Here is a 12221-nt window from a genome sequence, read left to right as displayed (position 1 = left end):
ATATCGAAAATTTTGTTAGACATACAATTCATTTTTAATCTCCTCTAATAATATTTCAGGAGACTTTATCCCAAACCGTACCTTCAACCGCGGTCCAGGATTGCAGGAGCGTACTTATTCGAGTACTAAATGTTTCTGAGTATTCCGGTCGTGTGAGGGGTAAGGGTTTTGGTGTGACTCCGTCGTCATTTTATAAAAAACCAAAAACAAAAAATCCTACCAACAAAGAGGTGATGGAGACCTTGGCGGAGTTAAGGGCACAAGTACTCCAACTGCAAATCGAGAATGCAAGGTATAGAGAGGAAAGGTGCGCCTCCGAGGCAAAAGATACTAGTGACCGAGCTAGTATCAATTATCAACCGAAATTTCCCGAGGTAATTATATATGTTATTATGAAATTAAAATAGCACTTTTTTACTTGACACATATACACGTTAACAATAACATTTATTATTGGTTTAGGGCATTTCACCTTGTCAGCTGTATCTATCGTCACCAACTTATCGCATGGTTGGCAAGGGAAAAGTGCACAATACTTCGGGTGAATTACTTCACCATAATCCCCTCCCGGTGGGATTTATGAAAGTTTCGGTTGACCTTGTATTAGATACGGACGCCGTTCTACCATTACCTGACGTTGTTTCAGAGACAATGTTGATGCGAGATGCAGTCGGATCCTTTGTTGGTTGGCCGTCAGATCTAATTTTCCCTGATGCCGAGGTATATATGTTCTAAATGATTATGAATATTTAGTATTCACATTTCAATTCAGCTACAATTGTGATATTTAATCAATCCTTATTACATGGTAATGTTAGACTCCTACAAGACCCACACATAAAGTTGGTAAAGGGATTTCAAGACGCATCGAGTCGGTTGCATCTCAAAAAGAGGTACAAATATATATACTCATTGAATTATATACGCAACGATTCTGTTGCATCACAAAAAGTCATGATTTATTTTATATGAATTTTTAGGTTCCCGGTCGAAAGTTGAAAAGCGCTGCTAAGGATATTCCAACGACGTCCGGGACAAAATCTCAAATTATGATGCGTCTTGAGAAAATGGTGGATGAGTCCGATATTATGCACGGGGCCATTCGTACTATAGATTTTGATAAAGGTGTTTTCAGAGCTGCTCATTTCGAAATAATTGGAAAGGAGGACTTCCAACAACTTTTTGAACACACCGAATTGGGCATCGCTGTCATTCATACATACATATGGTACTCCGATCAATCTATAATTTACTTAGTTGAACAATTTATTTACACATTTCAATGAGTAGTCTAATGTTTATTATGTTTCTATTTAAGGTATATGTATGTAACATTGATGCGGGAAGATGAATTGTGTAATCGTTTCAATTTTATTGTTGCTTCCCGTATCAACGCAACGTTAATAACGAAAAATCCAACATCCGTAAAGAATGATCTAGTCGATAGATTCATGGCGGCCGGCGATAATACTACACCCAGTTTGTATTTTTTACCGTTTAATTCTGGCAACGAGTTAGATTTTCTTTCTAATAATTTCATTCTAATCTATGTATATCTTTTACGTAGAAAATTTTCATTCATCTAAATTTTTGTTTTATTTTACAGTGGTCACTGGGTGTTGGTTGCTATGGATCTTTCGAGACTAATAGTGTATTATCTCGATTCTTTATCGGGTGATTGGAGTAAATATCCGAATATGAAGAAGACGGTTGACGCGTAAGTGAAATTCCCCTAAATATTCGTGTGTATTTGTATATTTAATTATGTCTGTCAGATTGATCTCAATATACGTTTTTATTTTGTTAGGGCAATAATAAAATTTAGAACGAAAAAGAATTACCGCAATAGGAAGGACATTACCTGGATCAGAGTTCAGGTATATATTAAGTATCTTATTTTTGCTTATAATAGTGTTTGTTTTTTTGCTTATAATAGTGTTTGTAAGAAATTAACTATATATATATTGTTTGTTTTTCTGTGTAGTGTCCTCAGCAAAATAATTCGGTCGATTGCGGATTTTTTGTATTGAGATTTATGAGAGACATCATTGCGTTGAATCGTATAGACATCCCAAAAATGGTATGGAATAATAACTTAGGGTTTATTTTAATATTATCGGATATTTCATCTAATTTGTTACTAAATCATGAATATGTTTTATTCTCTTAATTGTAGTACTTTGAGGAATACAAATCTTACTCAAGAGCAAATTTGGATGAAATGAAGGATGAATTGTGTCAATTCATTGTTGATCAAAGAATCATATAGCTAGGTTGTATATTGTTGTACATATATGTATGGAATGTTGTTGTTGTATGTTGTTGTTGTATATATGTTGTATATTGTTGTTGTACTTTTACTAAATCATGAATATGTTGTTGTATATTGTTGATCAAAGAATCATATATTAATGTTGTATATATGGAGGATTAATGTTGTATATAAATGGATTCATGTAGTATATATCAATGGATTAATGGTGTATAACATTGGATTAAAGGATGAAATCAATATGAATTTTACACTTTTGCAGCATGCGAACAGGTTACCAATTAAATATCCACTGTTTTTCAAACAAATTTTTTTAAAATAACTAACACTTTAGAGGGCGCTTTTTGTAGGAAGCGCCCTCTAAACACTTTACATTGACAACTTTAGAGGGCGCTTTGTCCAGAAAGCGCCCTCTAAACACTTTACATTGACAACTTTAGAGGGCGCTTTTTCCTGAAAGCGCCCTCTAAACACTTTACATTGACAACTTTAGAGGGCGCTTTTTCCTGAAAGCGCCCTCTAAACACTTTACATTGACAACTTTAGAGGGCGCTTTTTCCTGAAAGCGCCCTCTAAGGTGTCCCTTTATGGACCACTTCAGAGGGCGCTTTTTTCTAAAAGCGCACTATAATGTGGCCCTTAAAGGGCCACTTTAGACAGCGCTTTCTCCAGGAAAACAAAGCGCTGTCTTTACCTATGCCAGCGCCACTTTAGAGGGCGCTTAAAAGCGTTGTTATAGGCCAAAATAAGCGCCCTCTTTTCCCTTATTTGGCGTAGTGGTAATGTTCTAGAATTCTTGCTTGATGGAGAATCAAAGTAGATTTACCAATGAATCGCGAAATCTTATGGTTCTTAACTACTTTTTTCGTTATTTAGTAAGAAGTCATTCGCCGGATCATGCACATTTTTCTAGTTATAACAAAATAAGAAAAGTTTGGTGGATCCAATCTATGCTTTGAAATAAAAAACTCTCACACACTCCCTTTCCAAAAAAATCAATACACCTAGCACTGCACTTAGATTTATTAGATTTGTTGCTAAAATATCGGTATCAAACCTGAAACTTCTGTCGATTATATTTTTCATAGGATCGCATCTCCTCTTATGGATAGACTAATTTTCTTTCTACGACTCCAAGTGTTTTTTATTCATTTTTGTATATGATAGTTTATTCTATGATCGAATTAATGAATATGAATATATCGACTTACTCTATTTTTATTCTTACTAATAATGAATAGTAGTAAGAATAAAAATATACTAAGAAGATTATTCTATGTTTTGAATTGGTTAGTCAATTGAAAGATTCCCTATAAGAATTATACTTCTTAGAAGTAAATACTTAGTTGTTTTCAACACTTTCTAAATAAAAAAGGTGTTCATTGGACTAAAGAAAGGGACGGAAGAAGGCAAATATGTATGTTAATCCGAATGAAAAAAAATTGTAGGAGTCAAATCGAAATAGAATTAGCAAGAGCAGCAACGAAAATCCATGTAAAAAAAAATAATATGTATTTTTTTATATAAATATTAAACAAAAGGATTGGAAAATAAAAGCGCTAATGCTACAACCAGCCCATAAATAGTTAAAGCTTCCATAAAAGTCAGACTAAGTAATAAAGTACCCCGTATTTTATCCTCTGCTTCCGGTTGTTTTGCAATCCCCTCTACAGCTTGCCCTGTAGCTATGCGTTGACCAACTCCAAGCAAGCTCGACGGCCAACCCAGCAGCGATAACAGAAGCAGCAGCAATTAGTGGATTCATGATAAGTTTCTCCTATTCCAAATAAAATTAAGAAATAGTTAATAATATAATCAACAAAAAATATATGACTTAATTATTTCATTCTTCCTAGTTATTTTTCTCTATTCGAAGTTTAATTCAAAATTTCAAACGGAATAATTTTGATTGAATTATCTCAATTATTTCGATATTTACTTCTTTCGTTTCTACGCTTGTAGTTTTTTGTGACTACAGACAATTTTTGGTCTTATCTTACATTTATTTTAAACCTTCTTTTTTCTTTGATTTCATTTTATATTCAATTCACAATTACAAGAGATGGAATGGATCTTTTTTTTTAATCCCTACCTAAATTTAGAGTAGTAGCAGGACAAATTTAAATAGATAGTCATATATAACTAATGAATATCTACTATGACACATAGAAGTGTTTGTTCCATACTGCAAACCAATTCGTTGTATCTTCTATTCAATCGTATTCGATAATCATTCTTGGAAATTCCCAGTTGTCTTATAACGATTAGATTATATATACGCCTAGTTCGACCCCCTCACCCTTTTTTGAATTGAATCTCTATTTTTTGTTTAATTCCCTGGTAATTGTTTTAATTTTATTTATACTTTTTTATTGTTATGAAAACTTTTCCAAATTTATTTGGATTTTTTTTCTTTCTGTTCCTTAAGTAGATTATCGCGAGCCACACATAATTTGTCGTGGTCTAAAATCCTATTTTGATAACTAGTCAATGATGCCCTTCCACGGATTCACCTATATACGCCGCAACTAAAGTAGTGAAAATAAGAGCTTGAATATCGCAGGTAAATAATCCAAGGAACATAACATGGATAGGAACTACTAAAGTTACTAACGAAACAAGAACAACAACTACTAATTCATCTGCTAATATATTTCCGAAAATTCGAAAACTAAGTGATAAGGGTTTTGTGAAATCTTCTAAGACGTTAATCGGTAAAAGGATTGACGTTGATTGGATGTATTTACCAAAATAGGCCAATCCTTTTTTTGAAATACCCGTATAGAAATAGGCTACTGACGTAATAAAGTTAATACAACATTAGTATTTATATCATTTGTGGGTGCAACTAACTCTCCATTAGGTAACTTTATAATTTTCCAAGGCAAAAGGGTCCTTGACCATTCAAAACAAAAATAAATAGAAATAGAGTTCCAATAAACGGAACCCATGGACCATATTCTTCTCCAATCTGAGTTTTGCTCACGGCTCGAATGAATTCAAGAACATATTCAAAGAAATTTTGACCAGACGTGGGAATAGTTTGCGGATTTCTAAGAACTAGAATGGTTGAAATTAATAAGATAACAATTACAACCCAAAAGGTAATAAGTACTTGAGCATGCATTTGAAAATCTCATATTTGCCAATAGAAATGTTGACCTACTTCCACAGCGGATATATCATAAAGTATGTTTAATGTGTTGATGTAACATAATAGAACATTTATATTTCCCTGCCCTCTAAAATAAAATAAATAAAATATAACTTGAAAGGGAATTACTTTGATTCAACAATTTCCTTATTTTACTTTGATTTTCTACTTTGAATACCTATTAATCACAAAATATTTCTTTTTACACAATTTTGTAATGCTATAATACCCAATTCCAAAAATCTATGACCGCCCAACCAAATCTAAAATGCATTTATCTTATTATTAATCAATAATTGTGTATAGAGCTAGAACGACCCTCACAAATTGCAAAAACTAATTTGTTAAGAATTAATCGGATGGAAGCTATAGCATCATCATTAGCCGGAATCGAAATATCTGCAAGATTTGGATCACAATTTATATCGATTAAACAAATCGTTGGAATTCCCAAAGTGATACATTCTTGAAGAGTCGTATATTCGTTTTGCTGATCAACGATTATTACAATATCAGGTAACCCTGCCATATATTTGATACCGCCTATATATGTTTCAAAATGAGATGATTGTCTCTTCAACATAACGGCATTTCTTTTTGTAAGAGAGTTCAGTTTTCCCGTCTTTTGCTCTGTTCTCAAGTCCCTGAACTTACCAAGTCTCGTTTCTGTAGTATACCAATTCGTTAACATACCTCGGAGCCATTTTTTATTAACATAACGACATCAAGCTCTTATTGCAACCTGTGTTACTGAATCGGCTGCTTTTTTTTGTACTAATAATTAAAAATTGTTTTCCTTTGCTTGCTGCATCAAAAGTCAAATCACAAGCTTCTGATAAAAAATGAGCAGTTTTAGTAAGATTTGTAATATGAATACCTTTACGCTTTGCCGATATAAAATGTACCATTCGAGATTCCATTTCTTAGTATCATGGCCAAAATGAACCCCAACTTCCATCATCTCTTCAAAAGTTATGTTCCAATATCTTTTAGTCATTTATCCCCACACTTTGTTAAAAAAAGTATTTAAAAAAAAAAAAAGAGACCCAGTATCCTGAAATAGTAATAAATAATTGTTTTGATGGAACCTTCTCTTTTATAGACGATTGACCGTTAATATAGAATCAGGACATTCTTTGATTTCTATTTATTATTATTTTTTATTATACTTTAAGTACCAAATCAAATTACTACATTTAAAGATTTAAGGGGATGAGTCGCGCTTTTAGGAAGCATTTAATCCTATATTTGTAATGTATCACATAAATTATTTGAAATTAGTAAAATCAAATAATGTTCTATGATGGAACAAAAGATTTGTAATTTCTACTTCGAATAATTTTTTTCCGGGTAATCTTGTTATGTTACCTTGACCGTGAATGGTGCATTATTCTTTTGAATACAGTACCAACGGGTATCATTCCCCCTAAAACAACATTCTCTTTAAGACCCTTCAACCAATCAATACGACCCTGAAGAGTGGCTTTTGCTAAAACTCTAGCAGTTTCTTAAAAACTCGCTTCGGATATGAAACTTTGAGTATTTAGAGATGTTTTTGTTACTCCGAATAATAAAGCTCTGTAACAAATTGCTTCTTCCAAGGCACTCCCCGTTCGCTCTAGTCACAATAATCCAATTAGTTCTCCAGGTAAAAATATATTAGACATTCCATCTTCTGAAACCAAGACTTTGGATGTTATTTGACGCATAATAATCTCGATATGTCTATTATGGATGTGCACTCCCTGGGATCGATAAACCTTTTGGATTTTATTAACCAAAGAAATACGACTTTGCGTGATAGTTAGCTCAGCACCAATCAAGAATCCCCAAGGAATGCCGAGAATTTTTGTTATACACTCGTTCCAAGCATCAATTCTTTTTCTAGATTCATGGATATTGAATCAATCGAACGTATTTCTAATATTTGTTCCACTTTTGGAAGACCTTGTGTTATATCACCGGATCTCGATTTTTCATATATGAATGTAACTAAAATATCTCCTTGAGAAAGGATCTCCCCATAATGGTCGTGAATGGTTGCTCCTGGAGTCGCAAAATAAGGATTAGTTGATCTTATTATTACATAATCCATTTGAACTATTATAACTTGACCCGATTTTAGTTTTAGGTGTGGTCTATTTTTCATTTGAGCTATACATATATTTTCACAAATAAATTATCCAAGACTTATTCTTGTAAACGTTTTTTCACAATAAAAATGATGGAGAAAAAACCAATTCAAATTGTGAATTCAAATGTGACAGATAAGATTAAGTCATATATCAGCATGGCCCAATCAATAGTTCAAGTCACACACTCCCATAATCTATTCTTTTTTTCGAGAGTTCTCTTCAACTATTCGGGTATGTCAAATAAAGAATCCAATTGATTTTGTTAAGTTGAAGGGAAATATCCAAATACATGTCTTATTAAAAAAATAATGCATATTTGTAGCAATGAAATACTATGACTCCTCCCTAAAATGATTGATTACAAATATCTATGATTCATATTCTCTATAAAGGACCAGAAATTCCTCGCTTACGTATCATTGGAAAGTGCATTAACATGAATCCGGCAGTAAGAAGAGGTAATACAAAAGTATGTAAAACTTTAAAAGCGAGTCAAGGTAGATCGTCCCACACTAGCGCTGCCGCGCAATAACTCTACCACCGAGGATCCTATTACAGGAATAGCATCGGATACACCTGTTACAATTTTGACTGCCCAATAACCGATTTGATTCCAAGGTAAAGAATAACCAGATACACCAAAGGATGCAGTCAATACACCCAAAACTACACCTGTAACCCAAGTCAATTCGTGAGGTTTTTTAAAACCACCAGTGAGATACACACGAAATACGTGCAAGATCATCATTAAGACTATCATATTTGTTGATCATCGATGAACTATCGGATTAACCAACCAAAGTTAGCCTCAGTCATGATATATTGAACAGAAGCAAAAGCCTCTGTAACGGTTGGACGATAATAAAAAGTCATAGCAAAACTCGTCGCTACTTGCACTAAAAAATAAGTAAGTGTAATTCCTCCTAAACAATAAAATATATTGACATAAGGAGGGACATATTTACTTGTTATATCATCGGAAATGGCTTGAATCTCAAGACGTTCTTCGAACCAATCATAGACTTTATTGAGATAGGTAAACCAAGGGACCCCCCTTAGAACCGTATGAAAATTTCATCTCGTACGGCTCAAATAAAAAGACTAAAATATTGGTTATTTGGAAAACAGATATGTGTAATAGAAAATTTTACACTTCTTAACTTAATCCTATGATTCCAGTCTTTTTTGAAGACAAAAAAATAGAAATCCAAAAATAATCTTAGTGTTTATAATGCCAAAATTCCAAGTCGGCTCACTCGTCTTTTCTCTTGATCCTTATCGGCCTCGTGATTCTTCTATTATTTACTTCATTTTTTTGTATTGTGTCTGTAATAAGATTTTACTGCTATTTTTTTAATTATTATTGATAAGAATTTTCTTGTTATGACACTATAGAATCAATTTAAAACCTGAGATTCATACCAGAACCACGATGATTTCCAAAAAAAACCCTTAATCGAAGTCCAAGAATTCCCTGAGTAAGAACTGTTGGATCATTCCTTATTCAATTTCAAGAAATAGATATAATGGGGAAAAATACAAAGAAATGGATAAGCGGCGGCAGTTGTAAAGAATAAAATTTCATTTCGTTTTCTAAATGAATTCTTCTAACTCTTTCATTTTTTCATCCGGTTGCAAGGTCTAAATATAATTCGATACAAGTACCAAAAGTATTGGCCTCTAGGGCTTACACCAACACCGGATACTAGAATAAATATTTGACGGGGTAAATCCATCTATCAAGATAAGATGACGTGTCCATTTTATGTTTTGTACTATCAATAGGATTCATTATAACAAGGCACACACTCATATTCCGGAAATACGGAAACAAAGAAGTTTTGCGGTCGAACTACCAAATAAATCAAAAATGGAATGGGCTAAAAAGGAACGATCTAAATGGTAACTTTACTTTTCTATTGAAAAGCTAGTTAGTTGGTTCTTGTGAATCGAATTCTCTATTTCATGGAAATTCGGTCCAGTAAAAGGGCCATGCAATCCCCACCCCATCAAAGGGGTAGTTCCCCACCCCGAAGCTACTTTACCATATTCTGAATTCAATGGTTTCAATAAATCTCCTACAACAGTTCGTCTTGGACCAGATCTAGAACTACCCTCAACGGTTTATGTATCCATAAATCCTATTTTTTTTATTTAGATTTGTTGACTTTCCGTTGTAGATAAAGGATTTTACCCTATAGATCCATTGTAGTCTTGATATTATAGAATCATGGAAACAGCAACCTTAATTGCCATCTCTATATCCGGTTTAATTGTAAGTTTTACTGGGTATGCCTTATATACTGCTTTTGGGCAACCCTCTCAACAGCTAAGAGACCCATTCTAAGAACATGGGGACTAGTTGAAGTAATGAGCCCCCAATATTACGATATTGGAGGCTCATTACTTCAATTGAGATAATTCAAAATCATTTCGTGTTTTTAGTTGGAAATATATATATATATATATATATATATATATATATATATATATATATATATATATATATATATATATATATATATATATATATATATATAAATTTATGGATACCCAAGCTCCTAAGACTATTAACAACAAATTTAATATATTTCACAAATTAAAGCTTCTTCAAAAATCTATGAATGATTTTTTTAAACTTTAAAAAAATTCATGAATGATTTGAAGAGTAAATCCAAATATGTTATCTTTCTCTCACTTCACCCACTAAAATCAAAAATTATCTCTCTCTCTCTCTCTCTCTCTCTCTCTCTCTCTCTCTCTCTCTCTCTCTCTCTCTCTCTCCCCCATGAACCAAAAATGTGGCCACACTTCCTCCACAAAATTTTCCCTACCACAACAATCTTTCCCCCTTGAGTAAACCAGTATGTAACATTTTCTCCCATCCAACCACATCACGTCACATGACTGTTAGCCTGGAATTTTCAGCTAAGTAAAAAGTCAACAAATTTATGGTCAAGCTACGTTGACATTGCTGAGTTCCTAAAAGCTCAAGCCCAAAGATTTGACATAATTGGTTGTATTGACTTGTTGGTTCAACTAAGTTGTAAGTGGAGTTGAGGTAAAGATTAGTTTGGAGGAGTCTCAATAACAGGTCAACAAGATTAGGATAACTCTCTCTTCCAAACATGTTAATAATCTTAAAAGATCACATAACAACCTTTCGACACGAAGTCAAAGTCAACATTGTTAAGTGTTAAGGACTTAAGATATTTTTAAGTCCTAAGACTAAGTGACTTGAATATGCATCCACCTTTGACAGAGGTAAGTAAAGATTTCAGAGACTGTTATCGTCAGTTATCACCATGTTTGGTTAGTGTTCAGCAGTTACGCCCTGGAAGACGCATGGAGGAAAGTTGGAACACGAAGGCCTAAGTAGTGGGATACGTGTCATATTGATAGGCTTTAACTGTGGTTGGCGGTTTTCTTTGTAATAGTATATAATGCAAGCTTATGAACTGTAGTCAAGGTCTCAAATTCTCATCAGTTCTCTTTAGAATCAAAGTACCTGAGTCATAGACCGACACGGTTTGTGAGACATGTGATTTTGCGTCCACCATTTTAACTTTCTGGAAATATTTTTGTATTCAAAGCGTTTACATTAAATGTCATTTACTTTATTTAGTTTATTTTTTTGTTTACTGTCTTTACTCAAAGTCTATCTTTTGCATTCAATTGGTTGTTGTCCAAACGTTTAATTTCAAGTCACACACATTTTTCACCATAATTTGTCTTTGCACAAATTGACTTTGAGATTTTTGAGTTAATATTTTAAGTGAACTAAACTCGTGATTGTTTCCTAAAAACACCAGCAAACAAATTGGCACACCCAGTGAGACCCTTTTGTGTAAAGAGTTTGATTTTTATAGAAAAGTTATGTCTCTTTTGTTCAAAAAAAATTGTTCTTCGTTTATGAAATGGCTTCATTTGTCGAGTGTGTATGCGTTTGAGGAGTGGCAATACTATTCCTAAAATGACATGTCCGTCGTCTAGAAGCCTTCCACCTCCCCAGAACAACCAATTGAATTGGTGGCTAGCGGCGTAGGAACTTAAATTTCCAGTGGAGAAATGCCTATTGTTATAAGTCACATTACGATGTCAACTGTATCACCGGAAATGGTGGTGTCCTTACCACAAGTAACAAGTGTGCCCATTATCCCAAGGGCTACGAAAAATATGATAGGATACCAAAAGCCTCCTTTTCCCTTGAATTTCATGTTACCTCTAAATGGTAGGGAATAACCTTATGACATGTCAACTGTGATGATGGAAAGCCTGCATCCTAGTGCATCTACGTAGCAGCCTTGGTCGAATCGCACAACCTTCAAGAGGTTTAGCGTATATTCCTCCAGGGATGCCGTCTATAACCAATAATCCTCTCTAGTATGTAAGGCAACAGATGAACAAGAGTAGTCACAAAATGATTAACATGTTGATACAACAAATATGCACAATGCTCAATCATTTTATTCAGAATACTAACCATAGTTACCAGCCATTAGAACAAAAAATGGGCATAATTGTTGATTTCTTTGGTGCTTCTCCAGCGTGTATTTAGCAGGTGCCTAATAACCAAATACCATTGCAGGAGATACCTGTCGAACCACCCATACCCAAGGTAGTCTAAGGAAACACATGTCAAAGTTTCCTCAAAGTAATA

General features: G+C 33.6%; 1 protein-coding gene and 3 pseudogenes across 1 annotated transcript; 1 reads left to right on the top strand and 3 right to left on the bottom strand.

Moving 5' to 3' along the window:
- The first annotated feature begins 1603 nt into the window (after positions 1-1603).
- LOC127121430 (uncharacterized) lies at positions 1604-2314 on the top strand. Its single transcript, XM_051051924.1, has 4 exons — positions 1604-1717; positions 1808-1877; positions 1985-2080; positions 2177-2314. Exons 1-4 carry the CDS (start codon positions 1629-1631, stop codon positions 2267-2269), a joined length of 348 nt encoding a protein of 115 aa, XP_050907881.1. The 5' UTR covers positions 1604-1628; the 3' UTR covers positions 2270-2314.
- Positions 2315-4759: 2445 nt separating this feature from the next.
- Positions 4760-5700, bottom strand: LOC127123271 (ATP synthase subunit a, chloroplastic-like; annotated as a pseudogene).
- Positions 5684-6423, bottom strand: LOC127119530 (30S ribosomal protein S2, chloroplastic-like; annotated as a pseudogene).
- A 1246-nt stretch (positions 6424-7669) lies between these two features.
- On the bottom strand, positions 7670-9903 carry LOC127123270 (cytochrome b6-like; annotated as a pseudogene).
- Positions 9904-12221: the final 2318 nt, after the last annotated feature.

This window comes from Lathyrus oleraceus, chromosome 2, assembly GCF_024323335.1.
Source record: "Lathyrus oleraceus cultivar Zhongwan6 chromosome 2, CAAS_Psat_ZW6_1.0, whole genome shotgun sequence".
NCBI classification, from domain to species: Eukaryota; Viridiplantae; Streptophyta; class Magnoliopsida; order Fabales; family Fabaceae; genus Lathyrus; species Lathyrus oleraceus.
This window is presented reverse-complemented; position numbering and strand designations above follow the sequence as displayed.

Bases quoted from the DNA above. Each gene is read 5' to 3' on its own strand.
- LOC127121430 (XM_051051924.1), top strand. From the start codon at position 1,629: ATGGATCTTTCGAGACTAATAGTGTATTATCTCGATTCTTTATCGGGT. The intron at 1,718-1,807 runs GTAAGTGAAATT...TTATTTTGTTAG, and splicing joins ATGAAGAAGACGGTTGACGC to GGCAATAATAAAATTTAGAA. The intron at 2,081-2,176 runs GTATGGAATAAT...TCTTAATTGTAG, and splicing joins GTATAGACATCCCAAAAATG to TACTTTGAGGAATACAAATC.